Source organism: Chenopodium album, chromosome 3 (genome assembly GCF_948465745.1).
Source record: "Chenopodium album chromosome 3, dcCheAlbu1.1, whole genome shotgun sequence".
Taxonomy (NCBI): domain Eukaryota; kingdom Viridiplantae; phylum Streptophyta; class Magnoliopsida; order Caryophyllales; family Amaranthaceae; genus Chenopodium; species Chenopodium album.
This window is the reverse complement of record NC_137836.1, coordinates 1,627,062-1,651,520: the sequence shown is the minus strand read 5'-3', so window position 1 is coordinate 1,651,520 and position 24,459 is coordinate 1,627,062. Positions and strand designations below refer to the sequence as shown.

At 38.2% G+C, this 24,459-nt stretch overlaps 1 protein-coding gene across 1 annotated transcript; it reads left to right on the top strand.

Moving 5' to 3' along the window:
• Window positions 1-299: 299 nt before the first annotated feature.
• LOC145610166 (uncharacterized) lies at window positions 300-23,147 on the top strand. Its single transcript, XM_081665441.1, has 9 exons — window positions 300-507; window positions 607-669; window positions 816-871; window positions 2,659-2,752; window positions 8,464-8,524; window positions 18,892-18,973; window positions 22,045-22,100; window positions 22,749-22,812; window positions 22,934-23,147. The coding sequence occupies exons 1-9, from the start codon at window positions 382-384 to the stop codon at window positions 22,992-22,994; spliced, it is 663 nt and encodes a 220-aa protein (XP_081521567.1). The 5' UTR covers window positions 300-381; the 3' UTR covers window positions 22,995-23,147.
• The last annotated feature ends 1,312 nt before the right edge of the window (window positions 23,148-24,459 follow it).

Sequence of the window (24,459 nt, the reverse complement as noted above, 5' to 3'; positions counted from 1 at the left end):
CACCGATAAAAATCGATGGAAGCCCCTCCAAAATTTAACAATGGAGGCTAGAGTTTTAGAGAGAGAAGAGAGGAAAGAGATGCTAGGGTTTTTAATTAAAAGGTTGACTTATTTTGATATAACCGCTTAAAAATTGCTTATTCTTGACAAATTTTCTTAGGCGAACAAAACACGGTATGAAGGTATTATCCGAACCACACAAATTCGACCACGAACCTCAAAACTCGAACCAAGCCGAAGGCTCGCAAACAAATGTAAATTCAGGCTCAAACCAAAAAAAAAAAAAAAAAAAAAAAAAAAAAGCAGAGAAGGTCTCTCTTTAATTTTGAAGCGTAGGAGAAGAGAGCCAAGTTGAAGTAGCGAGCTCTGAAAATCGCAACAATGGCGGAAGATGGAGCAGCAATCTTTGCTGCAATCTCAGTGATGTTGCTATCAATGGCTACTCTTTCTGCCGCATATAGACCTGGCGACATCGTCCCTTTGAGTAGGATGGGTCAATACCACTCCGTCTGTTTTCTCTCTCCTTTTCTCTGTCAAAATTACTGCAATTTTTGTCGATGATTTCTGATTTTTTCTTCGAATTTCTTGATTGATTATTGATTGTAGTCGAGGACTGTTTGGCATGATATTGTTGGTCGTCATTGTCCCATTTTTGCTGTTAATCGAGAGGTAATTTCATGCCCTTTTTATTATTTTTTTTTTTAATTTTTTTCCTGATTTTTGTTTGATTATTGAATTTAATTTCTTGCTTTGAATGTTTGGGTGATGAATTTTGTTACTGATTTTGTAATTTCACTGATTTGAATGTTGCATAGGTTTTGATTCCTATTCCGAAACCAACTGGATACACTGGTGCTGATCCTTATAAAATGTAAGCTTAATTTCACCTTCAATACTTGTTTAAGTAGCAACTCTGTATTCCTATTCTCAAATTTCGCATATCGAGTTTGAAGGCTTACTATTCTAATTATTGAGTAATTTTGTAGAAAGTGGAATTCTTGTTAGATTGATTTGTGTTGTTTAAGTGCAATTAAGACCTTTTCCTGCAAAGCTGTAGATTTGGATTCTATGAGCGAAATCGGGTAGATAAATGGCTAATGAGGTTTTGGGTGAGGCCAAATTAATGAAATGTATTGTAATTTAGCACCAAGAAATTTAACAATCAGCTTCAGAGATTTAGTAAATGGCCTGGTTAGTAGGCAGAAGGCAGCAAGATGGCAAAGCTTTATGTGATTCAGATGTTCAAAAATTGTTATTTTTATGTTGTTTTTCTGAAGACCAAATGCTTGGCACTATAGTCTAGTCTGATCTGATTTTGACATATGTATGTCATAATAATTAGTAATAAGTAATAAACTATACATATAATAAAATATTCCGGTCTATTTGATTTTGACAATTATATGTAAAAAGTTATTGAAGTAAAGAAATCATGCCCTTGGGGGAAGGGGGGGGGGGGGGGGTTGAGGTTCCACATCACATGAATTGGGTGGGTTAAGTTTTTAATTTATAAAGTGACAAGAAATTTTGGACATCCCTAAAAGAAGTAGATTTTTAGCCGGACAAAAAGAGAAGTTTTTTGGGCTCAATTGGGTGGAATTTGGTGTTAGCTGAAGGTATAACAGTGTAAGCCTATAGCTGGTTGAGAATTCTGAGATATTCTAGAATGTTCAGTATTCTTGTGTTAGGTACTTAGGTATGTAGTATAGCATTTGAAGGCAATTTTGAACCAATCATTTTCTTGGGTCCCAATTTTAATTAAGTAATGTAATTGAGGGGCACTTAGGCTGTTAGGCGTACTAAGAGGGGATGTGTTAGAACCCATCTCAATTTTGTGTGTATATACTTTACTTTATGCCTTGTGTTCTTTGAAGTTTCCTAAGCTTAATATTCCATAACGTTACCGCTGTGAAGTTATCTTGCGGACAAGCCTCTTTTTGTGGGATTTATGAATAGTTCACACCACTTGCTTTATTTACCTGAGTGTTGCTAGACCAATATACAATTTGTGCTTAAGCAAAGTCCTCTTGCCATCTCAGCCTAGTTGTGCCTGCTAGCTCTTGTTCATTACCCAACACACCAATTGGCAAGAGTTCCTCTTCTCATTTCAGAGCTCCGCATGTGCCTACACATTCACAAGCCCTTTCCTGCATCAAGGTTGCATCCTTGTCATCCGAAGACAAGTGTGCACCACATGGTTTGAGTGTTAAAACATTCACAGCATGACGCGATGGCTCTTTGCTCTAAACTTGACAACTATTGCGAGCACACTTCCTATGGTGATGGTCTATTTGAAATGTTTTATGATTGTATAGCTTGTTTACTCAATATATATCATGTGCATGATGAATGTCCTTCAACATTTGAGCTGTGCAACTTGCTTTGGCTGGTACACATCCTCACTTCATATACTTTAGATCTAGAGTTCATGATCTGCCTCCTCAGTGGACATCATGCCTTTATAATACTGGATTTTCTGGGTGCTCCAATACTTGTCAAGATTGTTGGTTGGCTAGTAATTCATTAGGCTGTCTGTCATCTATTGTTCTAAATTGTATTTTCTTGTTGATTGACTGTCCTTCAATTGAGCTCCTGAATTTTTAACTGTTATTACTACTTGGGGTGTTACCCACTCTGATTTCTTATTGCTTTCTGTAGAACGTTCCAAGTTGGGAAAGAAAAATTTCAGCTGCCCTGGCTTTACATCATAAATCGGAAGAGTTCTGAGGTTCCAATGATTGACATGCATTTGGTACGTACCGATTATTACTAGTGCCTTGGATGAGGCTTCCATTTTTGGAGTTTGAGAAGGTGGCAGGTGCAGTTTCTGTGGCCATACCTTGTATTCATAGAGATGATGTTTTTTTTTAGAATTGGATTGCCAAGGCATAGCTAGGTTCCCATATAATAAAAGGAAGAGAAATCGTAAAGCTCAGTGAGACAATTGCATTAATCTTTTTCTGATACTTAGTTGGCTTGTGTGAGTAAATTTATGTCTATGTGTTAGATGTAAAGCCAAAAGATCTTTTTGGTACTATTATTTTTACTCCCCAGAATACCTCATTAATATCCTTGAAAAATACAAAGGGAATTGTTTTTTATTTTTTGACGGGAAAGGGAGATTGAAAATGATTCTTCTCATAATTATCCAAAATAAATAAAAAATTTAAGCCCTCAATACATTTGCTTTTCTCCCAACAAGTTATTTCATGGAATTGTTTTATGCCCTTTCCCCTGTATTGACTCTACTGCTTTATGCTAAATTTTTTGACATCAATATCAAATCATTAGTCCTTATGGGGACGCATAATTTTGAAAAATAACATATGTAATCAATTTTAAGATAATATCTTTCAAGCTTTTACATTAAATTTAAGATTTATGTGTAACACCACCAAAAAATGTAAAGCTTATCCACAATTATCCTAAACATTTTTATTATTATTATTATTTTTATTATTATTATTATTATTATTTTTTTTTACAAGCACATAGTCTTATGGAGCACAATTCCCACTTAAATTGCACACAATGCGTTTGTGTCTAAGCTTGTGCCAAATATTGTCTTTAACTATTTCTAGATGTTTCTGTCACTTAGTTTTACTTGCATTTGATGTAGCCTGTCTCTCAGAATAGACTTAAAGCTAGGGATGTCAGTGGGGCGGGTCTAGTAGGAGACCCGCCCCATCCCCGCCCCGATGGGGCGGGGATGGGTCTAGCTTTGGCGGGTGGCGGGGCGGGGATGGGTCTAAAATCCATACCCGCCATGGGTGGCGGGGCGGGGGTGGATTTTACGTTATACCCGCCCCATCCCCGCCCCGCCCCATCCCCGCCAGACCCGCCCCGCCCCATACCCGTCTACCCGCCCCGCCCCATACCCGCCCCGCCCCATACCCGCCTACCCGCCCCGCCCCATACCCGCCTACCCGCCCCATACCCATAATTCACCCCACCTGGCCACCCACCATATTTTTTTAAGCAACCCATCAGATTTATTTATTTTAAAAAAATTATACTTAAAAAAAAAAAGAACAAAATCTCTAGCCCAAGTGCCCAACACGGCAACACTGCTTTCAAAAAAAAAACCCTAGCCATTAGCCAACACTCTGTTGTTTCTCTCACCTCTCATAGCCTCTCTCAAACTCTCAAAGGAACAAGGACTCCCTCACTCGAACTGAGGAACTCTGATCTTTAATCTTCGATTATCCGGTACTCTTTCTAACTTTCTCTTTTATATTTTTGATCTAATTTTGTTTTCCCCAATTTTTTTTTTTCATTAGATTTTGTTCGATTTGTTATATGCATTTGATTTTCTGGTTTGTTTGGGTGGTTATGGAGGGATTACGGTGTGGGTTTGGGTGGTTAATTGGTTATGGACTTATGGTTTGGGTGGTTAATTGCATGCCGTATTGAGAAAGGTGTTGGAGCTGTGTGTATTTATATTATGACATTGGACGTTAACTGAGATTTGATTTATTGATGAATGTATTTGTTATATGATTGTTGGTTAGCTTAAGTGCTTTTGCCTTCTTTTTTTGGAGCTTGTACAATATAATTAGTTGATAATATTGCTGAACTCAATTACTGGAAATTATTCATTCATTCTTATGCTAAGTCAAGCAGACAAGCTCACATTAGGAAATTAATTTAGCCATGTTCTCTTTGTTAATGTGTGGTCAAACAATAAATAGTAGGTTATCCATTTTAGTATACTAAATAATGATATGTTTACTTGTTGAGATCTAGTATTTCATGAATTAACCAATATGGCATTACAATTTTTTTAGGAGAGGAGAATGACATCAAAGAATGACAATAATGCTAGTAGTATTCCCACTTCAGCTAGTAATACTCCACTTTCAGTAGATGATGATGAAAGTCCTGTTGATGAAAGTCCTGTTGATGAAACTAATTCCGACCCTTCTGTCCTACCAATTACTAGTAGGCATACTTCAGCAGTATGGTCTGATTTTAAGAGAAAGAGATTTGGTGATGTTATTAAAGCTGAGTGCAACCATTGCTCTAAGCAACTTGCTGGTGGGTCGAAAGCAGGAACTACTCATTTGAAAGATCATTTAAAAATATGTCCAAAGAGAGTATGTCAAGATCTTCGACAAACAAGATTATTTGGTACAAAAAAAAGCGTTACCGATCAGAGTGAGACATTGACATTGGCTCCTTATGAATTCCACCAAGAAGATGGAAGAAGAGCCTTGGCAGAGATGATTATTTTGCATGAGTATCCAATTAGCATGGTTGAGCATGAGGGTTTTAGAAAATATAGCAACACACTCCAACCTGGATTTAAAGTGCCATCTCGCAACACAACTAGAAAAGATATTATGAAAAGATATGAGCTTGAGAAGGAGAATGTTGCATTATTGTTGAGGAAAGCAAAAGGAAAGATTGCCTTAACTACTGACATGTGGACTGCTGACAACCAAAGAAAGGGTTACATGGCAGTCACCGCACATTTTATTGATAATACATGGAAGTTGCAAAGTCGAATCATAAGGTATATTTTTCTGGTTACTTGTAACTTCTTTCATTTTTTGGTTGTCTTTGTAGTGCTTTATTTATTGTGTTTATACCATCTTTCCTTACTTATAAATTAAAATGATTCCTTAATATTGTTAGTCAATGATATTAGATGCTTAGTTAATTAGTTTGTCTCTTGATGGATTATATAGTTAAATCTAGCTGATATTGAATAAGAGTTGTAATGCTTTAGTCAAAAAAATATTGTTGTCAGCAAGATTTTGATGTTGTGATATGTTAGTCACTGATGGTTCTGAGTTCTGGTCTGCTGTTTGCTGAGCTCTGGTCTTCTGTCTGCTGAAGCTTTTTTCTGTTGGCTGCTGTGTTATTGTTTTGTTGTTGTATTGTTTTTGCCTGTTGCTGGCTGATGTTGTCATTCCTGCTAGTAGGACGCCTTGTATAGCTCTGTTATTTCTGTTTTTTTTGGCACATGGGCAGTGTTGTATGTTGTGTTTCTTGGGATTTGTTCTTTGCAGCCTGCTGGCTATTGGTTTCAGGATGAAATAAATTTTTACCTATTTCAAAAAAATAAAAAAGATATTGAATTGCTTTTGGTAGGTTTTTATATGTCCCTGCCCCTCATACTGCCGAGGTTCTTGCTAATGCCTTGAAAGAATGCATTCAATCATGGAATCTTGATCTTAGATTGTCATCTATAACTGTGGATAATTGTTCAACTAATGATGCAATGATGGAAATTTTGAAAGGATCATTTCCATATGGCTCACTTTTATTGCAAGGTGAATTTTTTCATATGCGTTGTTGTGCTCATATATTAAATTTGATTGTTCAAGATGGTTTGAGTGCTGTGGTATCAAATGGTGTTCAAAGAATTAGGGATAGTGTTGTGTTTTGGACTGCTTCTGATAAGAGAGTACAAAGGTTTGAACAAGTGGCTAAGCAAATAGCTCCGGAGTGTAGTAGAAAGTTAGCACTTGATTGCAAAACCCGGTGGAATTCTACTTATGAAATGCTTTCTATTGCTACTAAGTATAGAGAAGTATTTGTTGTTTTAAGTGCTCGAAATAATTTGTATAAGAATCCACCGACCCCTGAAGATTGGGAAAAAGTTGAGAGAATATGTGAACAATTGGAAGTGTTTAATGTGATTACCCTCGAATTTTCAGCAACAAAATACCCCACTGCCAATGTTTATTTTCCTAAAATTTGTGAACTTAGAGTTGCTATTTCTGGTTGGCTTTTATCTCCGTATGATTATGTAAGAAAAATGGCAGACATTATGTTAGAGAAATACAACAAATATTGGGCTAGTGTGAATGGTTTGATGGGAGTAGCGACAATACTAGATCCTAGATACAAAATGGCTTTGATTCATTTTTATTTTGCAAAAATTTTTGATGATCTTGATTTTGAAACTGAGGTTAGTAGAATTAGTGATCTTCTCCGCAAATTGGTTGATGAATATGGGTCTAAGATTGGTAAAAGTCAAGGTAGTAGTAGCCAACAAGCTTCTAATTTGGGTAGTGGTAGCAAAACCAAAGAAGGGGTCTTTATGCAAGAATTTGCAGCATTTTTGCAACATAATAAGGACCCAAATCATGAACAATCTGAACTGGATAAATACTTGGCTGCTCCTAATATTCCTCTAGTCCAAGAATTTGATATCCTTAATTGGTGGAAGACAAATGGAGGCACATATCCCATTCTTCAGCAAGTAGCACGAGATATATTGAGCATTCCTGTTTCTACAGTCGCATCAGAGTCTGCATTTAGCACAAGTGGTCGGGTCCTTAATCCTTATCGTAGTCGTCTACTACCAGAAGCTGTTGAAGCTTTGATGTGTTCCCAAAATTGGATATGGGCTGCTCTTAAAGGTAATTGCTTGAATAACATTTTATTTAATTATTAGTAATGAAAATATATATATATATATTAATTAAATCACATTGTATTTGCAGATAATGGACAATTCAAAGAGGATGAATTTGCTAAAATAGTAGGAGAATTAGAGGAAGATTTTGAATCATTTGAGATCGATTCCGGAACAAGTGGAGTTTTCAATGAATAATTCATGGGTTCAATGGTTCCTACTTATGTATTTCAATACTTGTAGTATTGTTAATTTGTGTACTTTGGAGTTTGATTTTTATTAGTTTGGAGTGTAACATTAAATACTTTATTTTGTACTTTATTTTGGGATATATTTCATACCCGCCGCGGGGATGGGGGTGGGGATGGGGATGGAAATGTCAGGTGGGGATGGGGATGGAAATGCCAATCCCCGCCCCGCCCCGCCCCGTTGACATCCCTACTTAAAGCTAGCAAAGAGATTGCATTAAACAGTTTGTGCTCTTTTGATAACAAATGGGTTGGCACCCCTCAATCCTAACAAAGCCGTGTGAATATATTATTATTTGTATGGAAATTATAATGATCTAGCTGAATGTAAAAGGCACATATGTATTTATAGTATCTTGTAAAGCATGGTCCAGCTTTAGCATTTCTTTTGTTACTTAGCCAACTTCCGCATTCACCTTTATTCTTTCTTTGGGGGCCTCTTTTCTATTTTTAATTAAAGGGTAATTGGTTGATGCTACTTATGTTTAGGCTAATGCTAATTTAATCCATTTAAATAGATGTTTTAATGCTTCTTTCGGTGTGTGAAGTCACTTGATTAATTGGGTTGTAAACTCAACCTGAACCTGTTAATTATTGTGCTGTTTGGTACAATTGTCATGGACTCATGGTGGCCAACTTTCACATTCACTTTCTTCATCAGCACTTCTTAAGCTGTAAGTTGGCTTGTTATTTGTGAAGCTAATACTTAAGGAGTTGAATTATTGGTGAAAGAAAGGCTTGGTGATTGGCATTATGAGTGGAGTTGCAATTTCAAGTTTCTATGATGGAGCTGATTCTAGTAGGAGAAACCTTTGACCCTTGTCTTTCTGATGTTTTCTCATGCAGAGGTATTCAGGAGGTGATTTGCTTGGCATAACTGCAAAAGTTGTTGATATGCCTCATCATTGTATGTTACATTTTCCTTTCATCTATACCCGTATAATTGTTTTGTGCTGATTGTATCACTCTATCTTGTTTTGAATGGTTTACCAGTTAATTTTAGCAGATTTTTCACACATAGTTTCATGGACTCAAGTCCTTACCCTCATTCTTGGTTCAATTGGTTCTGCCTCTGTATATCTTCTAATTAGACATTAATAGGTGTTTGCATGCCTTAGATGCTCAATATGTCTATTAAACAGTGGTTCATGTTGAGTTATTGAGCATGAAAAATGATCCTTTTTATTAATTCTGGATTTATATCTATATTTTGTATATATTTAATAACTTTTTAAAAAAGGTGGTCCGATATACCCCGTAATTACGATGTCACTTTCAACTCTTATAAAATGTATCTTGTATCTATATATTTAGCTCTTTTACAATTGGAAAGTACATATTCAATGAATTGCTTACTGGTGTTTCCTTTATGTTCTTGTATGTAAAGTAAATGACACTATAGTAAGCCAATTAAGCGACAAAGTTGCTCCACATCTAGATGCTGGAATAGCTAGGTTATTTGAGTCTAATTTCATTATATGGACAATATTTGTGGGTTTGTGACATTATGTGTGAAATCCATGACTGACTTCTTTCCTATTCTATCATTTTATATTTTCTTTTGAGATGAGAATATGTAAAAATCATAGCTTAATGAATAGGTCTTTATTGTTTAACATGGGTGGGGAGGAGAGGGGGGGGGGGTCACGAGTTCAAATCTTGTATTGACCTTGTTTGTATTCTCTTTAAAATACATGTGGATGAAGTAGCATGAGATCTGTTTAATGTGAGAAAGTGTTGTGTGACGGATGGACTAGAATATGAACTCTTTTTAATATGTGGAAATCTTATGGTTCCTTTAAAATTTCAACCAGGGGCATCAGCTGCTGCCTATGTGTCATTGTTTCATTGCTCATTCTTTGCAACGCTTATAGCCTTCTCTCAGTCCTACATGATTAACTTCTCTCAATGATCTCAACATTGCCGTCATTACTTTCATAAGTCTCATTAGGTACATGCAAACTGCCCCAGATTCTTGTTAATTTTCAATAGCTGAGACCTCTATGTATATTTACTTTCAACACACCACTTTGGAATGGACATTAAGAAGAATATTAGATGTAAACGGATTATTTAATTGAAATGATTTTACCACCGACAAGAAGAAAGTTTTAAGTTGATATGGTTAAATTTTTATAACTTAATTTGTTCATTTACCTTTTCTCATAATTTTCAAGGTGTGCCAAGGGGGGTCACGAGTTTAAATCTTATATTGACCTTGTTTGTATTCTCTTTAAAATATATGTGGATGAAGTAGCATGAGATCTGTTTGATGTGAGAAAGTGTTATGTGACGGATGGACTAGAATATGAACTCTTTTTAATATGTGGAAATCTTACGGTTCCTTTACAATTTCGCACATCAGCTGCTGCCTGATGCCTATGTGTCATTGTTCGATTGCTCATTCTTCGTGCCAAGTTGTGTTACAAATATAAAGAAAGAGGTAGTATAATTGGATACGTGAAATTAGCATAAGACATTACAATACTTTTCCCCCCTTCCTGTCACCAACATGGTAAAAGAAATCATTTTGCTCAACATTGCTTTCCCTTTGGAAATAATTTGTTGTTTTTTGAAATATCTTTGACTTAGTATTAGTTCTCCTATATGTGCGACAATGTGTAGCTCTAACTAGGACTTTGTTGCAAGTCAGGTGTGTAGCTAAGCTCAGTGCTGTAATATTTGGTGTTCTAGAACTTAAATAGCATCTCAGCTTCAGCGCTGAGTAAAAGGAATTTTGGTTTGGAAAATGGTGGAGTGATTGTGAGATTTCTGGTTGGCATTAGGAAGTTGGAATATGTTTAGGAGAAGCCGCAGATATGTTACTTGGACTTGGGTACCCATGTCCGACACGGGTACGTGTCCAAGCGTCCGACTCGCTACTTTGTGAAAAAATTCCATGATTTTGAAATAAAAGTAAAGTGTCCGGGTGTCATACCCATGTCCGAGTGTCGAGGGTCCGACATGGGTATGTGAGGTGAAATGAAGAGTCCGAGTAACATAGGACTGTGGAATCGTTATTGATATCAGAATCCAAAAAGGAGAGACTATGAATGTCGATGATAGTTCATATGGATGATGGATTATTATATGATGAGTTTGAGAGAAAGTGCCTTGCTTGAAAAATATTCTGGTGGAGTTACTTTTGATGTGAAGCAGCAACATTTAGCAAGAGATGGAAGAAGGCGCTTCAGCTATATATGCGATACTGCTATTGTATTCTAATAAAATTTGATGATAAAGGTTTTTTTAGTCAATTCTTGGATGACGATAGGTTAAAAGATAATCGTTTGACTTAGATGCCAAAGGCTAATGTTGGCCAAATCACCTATTCATGTAAGAATCTGTTATATATTAAGCGGCTGAGCAATGTAACTTAAGAACAATTACTAGAATGCTTGAGTATTTGATTGATTGAATTGAAAGTTGGAAGGATTACAAGATGATAAGCATAACTTGAGGTTATGAGTCTCCTAGTAACTTTAGGCTACCAATCTCTATGTTTTTTCTTCACAATTTTCTGGATACCTTGCTAATGGAATTGACTACCTTACATATACTCAAGCTTAAGGGATACATGTGACTAATTAAGCTAAGAATGGAAAAACCATCAAATGACATTGTTGGAGCAGCTTGCCTTCTTTCCTTGAATTCTCTTAATTAACTTTGTCTTGTTGCACATTGTCTCTGGCCACCTTTGACTCTTGCTGCCCCTGTTTTGTGCACCTTGAATACACCAAAAGTGGTGGTTGACCTGACCGTTTGGTCCCATTGACCCATTCCATAACATCACTCCCCCCTTTGAGTTTCACCTTGTCCTCAAGGTGGAAGGAAGGAAAACGCATGTTGACCGTGTCGAACTCTTCCCAAGTGGCTTCATAATCGGACAACCCGTGCCAAGTAAGTAGGACTTCCAGTATGAACTCAGAATTTTTCCTCACCCTTCTCACATCGAGGAGTTCCTTTGGTTCCACCACTAGTTCCAAGTCGGAGGAAAGTTGTTTCGGAATAGTGGGTTGACAGGGGAGGTTGCCAAGGGCTCGCTTAAGTTGGGAGATGTGAAATACAGGGTGAAGTTTGCAATCATCAGGCAATTTTAGCTTGTAGGCAACTCTGCCAATGTGTTCCAGAATTTCAAAAGGCCCATAAAATCTAGCTGCTAACTTCTCAAATGGTCTTCTGGCAAGTGACCTTTGTCTATATGGTTGGAGCTTGAGAAATACCTTCTCCCCAATGTTGAATGTATCGTCCCGTCTGCTTTTATCCGCATTGAGTTTCATCACTTGCTGTGCACGATTCAGATTCATGCGCAACTCCTCCAAAATTCCATCTCTCTCTTGCAAATTCTCCTCCAAGCTGACCATTGTTTGTCCTGCCCCTAGTCGCCACAATTTTGGGGGATCTTTGCCATAAACGATCCGGAACGGTATGATCTTGGTAGAGGTGTATGGTGACGTGTTGTAGGAATACTCCGCCCAAGGCAGCCAACGGGCCCAGCTTTTCGGTTGTTCAGCAACGAAACACCGTAGGTAGGTCTCCAAACTTTTGTTGACAATCTTTGTCTGACCGTCGGTCTGTGGGTGGTATGCCGTACTTCGTCGCAAGTGAGTCTTTTGTAATTGAAAGAGCTCTCTCCAAAATATACTCATGAAAACTCGATCGCGATCAGAAATAATGGATGCTGGAAATCCATGAAGGCGGACTATCTCCTTCACAAAGACATCCGCCACTTTAAGGGCGTTGAAAGGGTGTTTTAGCCCTATAAAGTGGGCGTATTTCGAGAGGCGATCCACGACTACCAGCACCGCGTCTAAGCCGCGGGATAATGGCAAACCCTCCACGAAATCCATGGAGATATCTTCCCACACAGCCTCGGGTATCGGCAATGGTTGGAGTAGGCCGAGAGAACGCTTAGTGACGGTTTTATTTCTTTGGCAAACGTCGCATTCCCGAACAAATTTTCCGACGTCCTTCCGCATTCCCGACCAAAACCAATCGGCGGCGAGGCGAAGGTAAGTTTTCACCTCGCCGTCATGGCCTCCCGTGGCAGTGTTGTGATATTCCTGCAAAAGCATAGAAACAAACTTGGAGTGGTTAGGCAAAACAATTCGATTTTTATAAAATAGCCTGGAGCCTTCCACATGGAAGCCCTTTGGCCCAGCCTTTCCTTCAGGCCCAACACAGGCCCAAGAATTTATCCTCCTCCAATTCTTTCTCCAGCTCGGCCCAGTCCACATAGCAAGAGTGGACCAAAGCCCCAAGTTCAGCATTTACTTACTGTTAACCCGTCTCCTTCATTCCTCCTTTCAGTCCCCTTTACTGTGCGATCTAACAGAGCTTCATCCCGACGCGAAAGGGCGTCAGCTACCTTGTTGGCGGCGCCGGGTTTGTAATGAATGGTGAAATCAAATCCCACTAATTTCCTCAACCAACGCTGATATTCTCCGCCAACCTCCCGCTGCTCGGTGAGGTACTTATGGCTCTGCTGGTCGGTGCGCACTTCGAATGGCCGACCGAGTAGATAGTGGCGCCACCTCGTGACTGACAGCGCTATAGCCATCAATTCTTTCTCATAAATCGATCTCCCTCTAGCCGGAATTCCCAACATTTTGCTGTAAAAAGCGATTGGTCGGCCATGTTGCATCAATACCGCCCCGAGCCCGAACCCAGACGCGTGAGTTTCAACCACAAAGGGCTCTCGAAAATTAGGAACGGTTAACACCGGAGCAGTGGTGATAGCGGTCTTGAGCTTCCTAAACGCCGATGTCGCCTCCGCCGACCACCCGAAACTATCTTTCTTTAACTGTGAGGTAAGGGGATTAGCAATGTGGGCATAATGGGAGATGAATTTCCGGTAATAACTGGTTAATCCCAAGAACCCAGGTAATTCTCTAAGATTCCACGGTATTTCCCACTCGAGAATGGAGCGGATTTTCTCGTCATCCATCGCAACACCTTGCTCGGAGATGACGTGACCCAAATAAGCAATCTCCCTCCTCCCAAATTCACATTTTTTAAAATTGGCGTATAATTGACTTTCTACCAATTTTTGCAAAACCAATTCTAAATGACATTTGTGCTCACTCACGACTTTACTATACACCAATATGTCGTCAAAAAATACGAGCACAAATTTTCTCAAGTAGGGTCGGAATACCTCATTCATAAGAGATTGAAAAGTCGTCGGGGCGTTGGTGAGCCCAAACGGCATGACTAGGAACTCATAGTGGCCTTCATGGGTCCGGAAAGCCGTCTTATGGGTGTCTTCCGGTTTCACCCGAATTTGATGGTACCTCGATTTCAAATCGAGTTTAGAAAAAATTGTCGCCCCATGTAATTCATCCAATAGCTCATCAATCACCGGAATCGGATATTTATCCGGAACGGTTTCCTTGTTGAGGGCCCGGTAGTCTACGCAAAATCGCCACGAGCCATCCTTCTTCTTGACTAACAAAACCGGACTCAAAAACGGGCTTGTGGATGGTTTGATGATGCCGGATTCTAACATTTCACGCATAAGCCTTTCAATCTCATCTTTCTGAATTTGTGGATACCTATTGGGCCTCACACTAATTGGGTTGGCCCCATCTCTTAATACAATAGAGTGCTCATGGCCTCTATTAGGAGGTAGCCCATTGGGCATTTGAAAGACCTCCTCAAATTGGTCCAGAACCTCCACCAAAAATGAAGGTGGGCTGTTTGGACTTGGGCCCAATTCGCCTACTGCCAACTTGCTGCACCCAGAGGCCTTGCTTTTCCTTTTTTTATACTTTCACCATAGCCTTGAGTGAGATCTTTGATTTCTCGAGAGTCGGATCTCCGGCGAGGGTAACCGGAAATCCTCCCACGGAGAACTTCATCACGTGGGTCCACCAATTAGTGACCACGACCCCCAACTTCTCAAGCCATTGCACTCCTAGAATCAACGCGGCACTTCCCAACGAGAGTGGAAAGAAGTCCTCGGTTATGGTGAGACCCCCACGTAACTCCACCTTGACCCCCTTGCACACCCCATTTCCACGAATAGTATCCCCGTTTCCTAAGGATACGACAAATTCTCCGCCTTGGTCGACCGGAATGGCCGCCCACAACACCACCGAATTTGCTAGGATATTGTGGGTAGCTCCCGGATCAATCATGACAACCACCTCATGTCCCTTAACTCGTCCCTTCAACTTCATGGTTTTAGGGTTATGTATCCCAATCACCGAGCACAAAGACATTCCTCCGTCCTCCTCTGGTGGTGCTTCCTTCTCTATCTCCGACTCCTCTAACTCAACGTCCTCTTCCGCGGCTATTAAAACACTAAGCTCTTTTCTTTTACATTGATGTCCCCCGCCCCACCGCTCGTCACACCTAAAGCACAACCCTTTCGCCCTCCTTTCCGCCGGTTCAAATTCCGACAACCGTCTCGTTCCCCCAGCAGTAGTTTGACTTGGGCCTGAAGTGGAACGGCCCAAGTTAACGGAGCCTTGTGACTCAGGAGCTTTGGGCCAAGTTTTAGGAGGCCCGTTGTTGCTGGCAGCCCGTAGGAAGCAATTAGGCCCCCTTTGTTCATTGACTTTGACCTGGCAGACCCTGAAGGCCCAACCGTTAGTCCCCCTTTCCAGTTGCTCACACTCCTTTTTCCTTGTTGAACTCGATTTTTCTCCTCTATTCGTCCTGCCATTTCCATGGCTCTTTCGAGGTTTGGTGGACTGAGCAATCTCAACTCCGTCTTGATTTCTTTACTCATGCTGTTGATGAACTAGCCGAGCATGATGCTCTCTGGCACATCCTCCAAGGGCGCCGCCAGCTCAATGAATCGCCGGCGGTACTCCGCCACGGTCCCTTCTTGAGACACCGTGAGCCATTGCTCATGAAGAGTTCCCGAGTGCGAGGGGCGGAACTCGTTTAGGGCTCGTTGCTTGAGATCCGGCCACCCGTAGAAAGGGTGTCGCTTTTGTTCCCATTGGAACCATTTCAGGGCAGCCCCATCCATGGCCACCACCGTGGCTTCCATCTTCTCCCGTTCCGTCAATTTGTAGAAATCGAAGTACATTTCTGCCCTTGCTGTCCAATTATCTGGCTCGGTTCCGTCAAACAATGGCATCTCCAGTTTCCGATGCTTCCAATGCCCCTCACCACCAGTGCCCTCTTCGCCGCCGCGCCACCCACCTCCGCGCCATCCACCTTCGTCAGGTGGGTGCCAATTCTGTTCTTCAAAGGCCACCTCCAAGACGGGAGACAGAGGATGCTCTTCCTCCTGTCGTGGGCTATTTTCTCCCACTATGGGTATGTTTACTTGCGGAGTCGTCTTCTTCGCCTTCTCCAGTTCCTCCCGTAACCTGGCCACCTTGCCGCGATCGATGGCCCCTTGAGTGTTGACATCCTCCCGAAAGCGATCTATACGATCCTCCACCCTACGTCTAGCGGCCTCCAACATTTCCTCCGTCTTCTTTCTCTCGTCGGCCCCGCTGCTGCCACCACCCTTGTGATGGTGTCCTCTTCTGGCGGCTACAACTTCTGTTCAATGGCGGATAACTGAGTTTTTAAACCAGCGAGGGACTCTTCCACGGATGCTAATCGCGGCAACGTACAGTCTCCCATTTTTCTCTTTTTTTTTTTTATTTTTTTATTTTATTTTATAAAATGGGGTGGTGGTTTCCGGTACCGGCGGCCGCAGGACCACCGCTCTGATACCAAGTTGTTATATATTAAGCGGCTGAGCAATGTAACTTAAGAACAATTACTAGAATGCTTGAGTATTTGATTGATTGAATTGAAAGTTGGAAGGATTACAAGATGATAAGCATAACTTGAGGTTATGAGTCTCCTAGTAACTTTAGGCTACCAATCTCTATGTTGTTTCTTCACAATTTTCTGGATACCTTGCTAATGGAATTGACTACCTTACATATACTCAAGCTTAAGGGATACATGTGACTAATTAAGCTAAGAATTGAAAAACCATCAAATGACATTGTTGGAGCAGCTTGCCTTCTTTCCTTGAATTCTCTTAATTAACTTTGTCTTGTTGGCTTGTTGCACATTGTCTCTGGCCACCTTTGACTCTTGCTGCCCCTGTTTTGTGCGCCTTGAATACACCAAAAGTGGTGGTTGACCTGACCGTTTGGTCCCATTGACCCATTCCATAACAGAATCTTTTGTTAGAGGAAGTTGATAATTGACATATGTTGAGACGGTATGACTTGAGCCCTAGTTAGGTGTTATAGGGATTGAAGTGGGAAGCTTTTGAAAAGTAGATCATATACACTGACACATGTTTTTGATTGTGAGATAAATGGGTCTTTAGGTCTTCTAGACACGACACATGACACATTACACAGTTGCTTATAGATAATTATGGGGTAATGTAATAGATTGTACATTTTGCTTCTGTCTGGTTGTTTCTAGGGGATGTCTGTTCTGTTGTGATTAACGGTTATAGGTCTATAAACCTCTTTTTCAATTGGCTTTAGGATTTTATTATTAGGGGAGAAGAGTATGATCGTATTGCTGTACATTGCTCTTTTCACATGGTGTGATGAGATGAAGTGTCATTACAAATTAACAATACATGTGATACATTTTTTAATTTCAAGACTTTGGATGGCTTAGAGGTAGGAGTCGCACATTTTGCTTGATATTTGAGCTCATTATATCTTGTGTCATTGATCAATGTCGATACCTCGTTTAAGAATCTTTTGTAGGTTTTTTTCCCCCTCTCCCCGTATTAAGACATTTGTCGAAGCTTCCTGAGTTTTAGGGTATCATTTGGTGCGAACTTGAGAGGTTTTTTTTTTCTTCCTCTTTTAGGCATAAAATCAAGGTAGAGTCTTAAAGTTTGATGGAAATTTATCTTTCTTTAGAGGGGGTTTTAAGTGTTACTCTTTTGTAGTTGCTTGTCCAGCATTCCTTGTTATGTCAAGTTGTGATGTATGTGCGGTAAAATCATTTTGTGAACTAAGAGCCTGAGACTTATTTATCGGCAAAAGAAGAGGATGCTTGGGTTTCAGACTGTGGTTTGTAAAACTGTTCTAGGCAGAGATATGACTTTGGTGGTTTTAGCTGTAGCTTGCCTTATGAATGGATATATGACTTTAAAATGAAATCATTGAGAGCGATGCCTTATAAAAAAATTTGTTTAAAGGACAGGATTTGACATTAGCAATCAAGCATCTTTAAAATACTTATCTGAAACTTCGTAAGAGATTGGTTTCAAGTTATTAGCAAGACAAAATCTCTTGTTTGATGGAAGAGAAATAAGGGAATGTCTTGTGAATTTGAAGAAGACCAGCCATCCACTTGAAACCTTGCTAGATAGTTAAATATTTAGAATAGAACCCCAATATAAATGCTTCATAAAATTAAGAGAATCTATGCAAGAGAGCTTGCTGTTCTCATACTTAAAGTATTCTGATGAGCATTTATTGCCACTGTGGTAATTTCAAGTTTGAATTTCTAAAGGACAGGAATCTGTAAGTAGTTCAAACTGGCATCGTGCTTCAGTGAGCTTGTTTTCATTTATTGTAATAAACTAATCCAAGGAAGGGCACTATTGGTTGTCTAGTATCTTTATTCTTTCGGTTAAGTCTTTAGATTTATTATAGATAGAGAGATGAGGAAAGGAGTAGACAGAGATTTGTATTAAGGAAACCTTAGAGAGTTATGGCCTAAAGCCATTACTGGGAGTTAAAGTCTCAAGCTATTTTAAGAGTAATAGCCTAAAGCTATCAAACCTATATGTCATTTGTAACCTCTTTTGCCATTATCAATCTATCATCAAGCTTTCATCTTTATTATTAATTCTTATTCACTCAATTTACAAAAATCAGATTATCTAGTTTAATCAAAGAATCAATCTTTTTTCTCTCTATTTTTCCTGTTATCTGTATGACTAAGTTAGCAGTATTCTCAGTCTATCACATTTATTTATATTTAACTATTTTTTTGATAAAATATCAATAAAATGCAATGCACTTCTGCGTTGTTGGCTCCCAAAGCACGAGGCAAATCTTCCACTCACATTGTCGTCAATCGCATGGAAATATGAATTGTATTTGGTAGAATAAAGCTTTAGAATACAATTCTAATTTACTATTAATTGTTTTTGGAAGTGACCCTAATTTGTACATCTAGTGATGACTGCCTGGAATAATGGAATGTCATAGTAATGTCTTGCAACTTTCCTTACTAGAGTAAAAATGTTTTTGCTAAATGGCGGAAGAATGAAATTAAGCTCTGTGTGGGTTTCTGTTAATATTTTATATTTCTGACCTTTTTGCCCCACAGATGTTGAAATTCATCCAGACATACGTAAGCAATTCTGGGATCCTCAGCATTGGCCAAAGCATGTGCTTGTCAGATATACTTGGTTAGTATTGGCTTCTAAACTTAGGAAGATCATTTCTCCTTCTGAGTTTCAAATCTTTTCCCCTATTTGTTTAAGAGTTTGTTTTGTTTTTTAATTGTATGTGTTTGGAGGCTTTAGAAACTTGACAGACCTTTCCAAGGTATAATTCAATTCATATGACATCTCACTCTTTAGTATGAAAATTAACTTGTTTCATCACCTTGTAGTAATATTTTGAGTGTATATCCACACATGTCAGTTTTAGTTTCTCCACTTATCTACTTTCCAAGTAATGTATTCCCCACCTTTTTATAATTCATTTACTATATTTGTTTCATATTATTTGCAACAAATGAGTTGCATGGCCTCCTAGGCAAAATTTGTTTGTAAGTATTAAATGTAGAGAGAAAGATAGACATGCATGTCATAAGGAGAGAGATAGACAGAAATGTCAACTTAAAAAGGAAAGAAATATTTGTTGTATATAATTCAACAATTTTTACTAAATGTTGCACATTATACGAAACGAAGGTATTGTTTAGAACTTTGACCTCTTATAAAAGGGTAAAGCACAAATACAATCCCTCAACTTTGGTATTAGTAGCATTTTAGTCGCTCATCTTTCAAGTGTGGCATAAAGGTCCCTCTGCTGAAAAGAGATGGCTAAGCAAAGTTGAGGGGCTTTCTTGATGACTAAGCAAAGTATAAGGATGTAAATGTTGACTTAGACAAATATATTGATATAAAATTTAAATTTTAGGAATCTGTAGGCTTACGTGGTAAGGGATAGAAATTAAATAAGACTTGGGGGACTTATAGGCTGACGTGGCAAAAAAACCATTACAAAGGAAACTCAAGGGGACTAGCTTCACACGTAGAGAAATGAAAGTCCAAAATTAATTTTGTTAGAAAAAAATATCCATTTTTAGGAGAATTCATAATTAAATTACCTAATAGGCTAATAGCAAATTTGGCTCCTTACATCAAAGTGAAAAATGAGACTTGGATTTGCTAGATTTCCATCAATTCTAAAACATATTTTCTTAATTTTAAAATTATTTACTTATTATCTTAAAGTTGAAATGAAATTCGTTTCTTTTGCTACAAAATCTTTGTTATTATCTCTTAATTATCAAGGAAACTAATTAAGAGGATTAGGAAGAGACTGAATCTCAATGAGACAATACTCTTTAAAAATTTAGATGCAACTGCAGGATGGGTTCGGTGTCGGCCTTTGAATCACCGTCGTTATTAATCCCACAGAGACGCTTAATCGAAATCTCCTCCAGCGAAACGCAGTGTTTAAAGACAAAGTTTATGCCTTCAGCACTAAAGATGCTTGACCCACAATGACAAACGCGGCGATTGCGAGGTTGTTGAGGTTGGGGCAACCCTGGAGTTTCAAGTAAGTCAGGTTCCATGTACCGGAGAGAGACTAGAACGAAAGTGTCGTCGCTTATATTGATGGATTTATGGTTGCATCGAAGAGCAAGCTTCGTAACCAAGTCGAATTAGGAGGGGAGGTAAGTTGAGATCCCTGGGTTGTCATTGAGGGAGAGGCGGCAACGACTTTGACCTTTGAATAGGAACCACCATTTACAAACGAGGGAGCACTGTTTACAGTTGTCAGAGGAGAGAGAGTGGAAGGTGTTGGCCAGACATTAGTCCTCCACCCATCAACAAATGATGTTTTCTGCCCATCAGTTTATAAGTCCATGAACTTTCTTATTTACTTTTTATTTTTTCCATTAAGCCTAGAGTTTCTAACAATGTGTATTGTTTTATTTGTCCAAGTCAGCATTTACATCCCTAAACTTTGTTTAGTCATCAGGGAAGTCCCATAACTTTGATTAGTCGTAGAGGGACCTTTTTGCCACACTTGAAAGATGAGGGACTAAAATGCCTATTTGTACCAAATTTGAGGGATTGTTTTTGTGCTTTTACTCTCTTATAGAAGGATACCATTGTGCCTTTGTTGCAGAAGGCTTAAGTGTTCTGTACTAAATGATCCTCTAAAAAGCAAAAGAATATATCCAAAATGAAGTTCCCATTATAACATAAAATCATTGGCTTTCACAAATTCCACTTTGTCGGGTAATATAGGGTTGGGAAGCACCTCATAATAATTCCTCATTTCCTGGGTTACTTTTGTCTCTTGATGTAATGTTGCCCATTTGGAGGAAATACTGTTTTTGATGGTGATAAATCGAGATCTACTTATCAGAAGCTTCTTAGATCCTTATTTGCTTTGAGCTTGTGGCACTTATTATTGTTGTTGTACTGTGAAATGAGTCTGATATTGCTTTCCTTTGTGGCCTCATTATTTTTGTTATTAAAATGAAAAATTTGAAGCTGCTTTTAGTTGGTTAGACACCTCTTGCCATTTTCAATAATTCTTTTTACGGTAAACCTCCCCAAGCAAGCTGCTATAATGAGAAATGGAAACAATAGCATCCAATACATCTACTATCACAGCCCTTTTTTATTTTCTTTTTGAAGAAGAGGTATTAAAGTCATTACTTCATTAGAAGCTTTGCTCTTCTTGAGAGAACATAGCTTGAAATGTCCTCTAACTATCCCTTACAGACATGCACTTCAGATTTCGTTTTGATCTTCAGAGATATATTTGTTGGGAACCTGCAAGAAGATACGCAGCCATCTAAGTAAATAACTGCTGCAGTTATAAACTACAACAATATGAATTACAGTTGATTATTCCCCTTTCGAATAAATGATGCCATTATCTGTTATGAAACCCACAATTGATGCTTGATGGTTCCAACTGTATAATTTGGATGTATTCATCTGGGTTTTACCTTACATAAATGGCCTACCTACGTTTTTCTTGAAGGCTCCATGATGTAGGCCCCTTCTAATTTTTTTTTTTCCCTAAATAAATAACTTATTCCCCATTCGTTTTTTCCTTTTGGTCAATTGATTTTAATTGTGCTTATCATTCTAGCTGTTTCCAATGCATTATTTTGATTTGTTATTCCAGATGATCTATCTTGTTTAGCTTAATGTTGGATCCCTCCCTAATCTGTCTTAAGTTTCCCTTTTGATCGATTTATGTGTTTTGTGATGCATTACAGGGAAGAACACTCTGAGATAGATGTCAGTTCTGGATTTTTTGTCCTCTTTGGTTCAGGTATTTATGTTGGATTCTTTGAACTACTTTTTGTGCATTCTCAAAGTGAATTAAGTAAAAGCTCCGGTCTCCAATCCTTAAATTAGAACACAACAAGAAAATTGACACCAAACATTGTAAAGTTATATACTACCTCAGGATCGTATTATATGCAACTTTGGGGTATTATTTGTGAGGTATAAAAAATTCTAAAGTTGCATATAATATGATCCGGAGATTGTACAACTTTGCAGCATGTTCATTGAAATTTGTGCATTTCTGTGGAGTTAATATTCAACTCTTAGAATTCTTTTAGCAATGAATCAAGGATCCCAATTTGATTTAAGGCATATCAGGGGTGGCCTAGTCCCCTTCATGTGAAGTAGAATAGATTTGGTTTCTTTTTCTTTAGTAGGCTGCATAATCAGTAGACACTCTGTAAAAGTTCTTATACGTTGTTGCAATTATACGCAGTTTATTGGCAATCTGTTTGACTCATCAAACTAAGTACCCACCTCTGCGTAAATAATGCATCATATTTTTTTACACCAATATAGTTTTAATTTACTACTCTAAGGTATCAATAAGGGAAATACAAAGTGGCCTATTCTATTGGGAGGTTGTATCTTGCCATACAATCATTATTTTGACTTTGGTGCTTTTTAACAGGTCTTATGCTAACAGTTGTTTTATCGATCTATATTCTGCAATCTTCTAAAGAGAAGATAGCAAGGTACAATATCCTGCTTCGTTTTGATTTACAGTCACTGAGATTATAAATGCTTCAAAATTTATTCATCATCTCTAAAACGATGTCCTCACGTTGTAGTTTGATATCTGTTATGATGTTCCAGGTTTGTGAGAGAAACTGTTGCAGATAACAATATGGCAGGTGGAGTGGAGAAAGTCGAATAATGGAAATCTCAAAGAATTATACTTCATAGCTGTAGTTTTATCTGTTGTTAGCAATTCCTGTGGTTGTAAATCTTCGACATGGTTATGCTTAAAAGATGTCGCACTTTACAGGGATATGTATAAAAGTATAGTAGCTGAGATAAATTTACTTAATTTTCAGGTCTCCTTAGTATCATTTGAACAAAATCTGTCGCCCAAAAAGTCTGATTGACAATTACTCAAATTGTATGCAAGCTAATCCGAGTCATTAGCACTAATTTCACTGATTCTATGCAAGTGTAAAAAAAAAAAAATACAGAAATTTTTTTTTTCTACTACATTTGGATTAATGTAAAATGGAGCAAGTAAATTAGAACACCCAAATTAAGAAACCCTACCTCAACACATTACTCAAACCAATACCTTGCCAAACCCTCTTATTTTTTTTAGGATAATTTGCCAATTACTACCGTAAGTTAACACCACTTTGTAAATTGCTACCGTAAATTAAAAAAGTTGTGAATTACTACCGCAAAAATTTTTAAGATGTTGCGATTATTACCAAACCCCCATTAAACCCAACTATGACGTTATTATATCCCTTTAACCTGTGTTTGACCATGGTTAAGGGCTTTAACCAGCCCCCCTAAAAAAGAAAATGGTTTAGGGATATAATGACGTCATGGTTAAGGGCTTTAACCATGGGTTAAAGTGATATAATGACGTCATAATTGGATTTAATGGGCGTTTGGTAGTAATTGCAACATCTTAAAATTTTTTGCGGTAGTAATTCACAACCTTTTTAATTTGCGATAGTAATTTACAAAGTAGTATTAACTTGCGGTAATAATTGGCAATTTTTTTTTTTTTTTTTAAATAATGTTTTGACCTGATCCAAACATTTACCACTACTTTAAACGATACTGCTGAACAAGGCTTTAATAAAAACCTCCAATCTTGTCTTCTCAAAATTATAAGTGTGGATCATTATAACAAAGAAGTTAGTTAAAAAATACTGTAGTACTTCGTAATATGTTTCCAAAAAGATAAAGTACTTATTTAATATACTCTTTTTGTATTTTATTAATGTACTTGCTTCATTTTGTATTTGCGGAGTTTTAAAAGAAATAGTAGAAAATAATAAAATATGAAGAAAGTGGAGCTGGTGGAAGAATAAAGTTTGATAGTTGAGAGGAAAGAGAATGTAGACACTCGTACTCCCTTCGTTTCTTTTTAGTTGCAACACTTTTTTATTTTGGAAAATTTTAATTACTTGCAACACTTTTTTATTTTGGAAAATTTTAATTACTTGCAACACTTTTCATTTTTGACATTTCTTTCTCCTTATCTCTCTCTTACCCACATGAGTCCCTTTTATTTTTCTCTCTATCTATCTCTTCTTAAAAAATTGCTTAGGAGAACGTGAATTTAAAAATGTTACAACTAAAAAAAACATAAGAAATATATTAGAAGAAATTAGTTAAAG

Bases quoted from the DNA above. Each gene is read 5' to 3' on its own strand.
- LOC145610166 (XM_081665441.1), top strand. From the start codon at position 382: ATGGCGGAAGATGGAGCAGCAATCTTTGCTGCAATCTCAGTGATGTTG. The intron at 508-606 runs GTCTGTTTTCTC...TATTGATTGTAG, and splicing joins GGATGGGTCAATACCACTCC to TCGAGGACTGTTTGGCATGA. The intron at 8,525-18,891 runs GTATGTTACATT...TTTGCCCCACAG, and splicing joins TGTTGATATGCCTCATCATT to ATGTTGAAATTCATCCAGAC.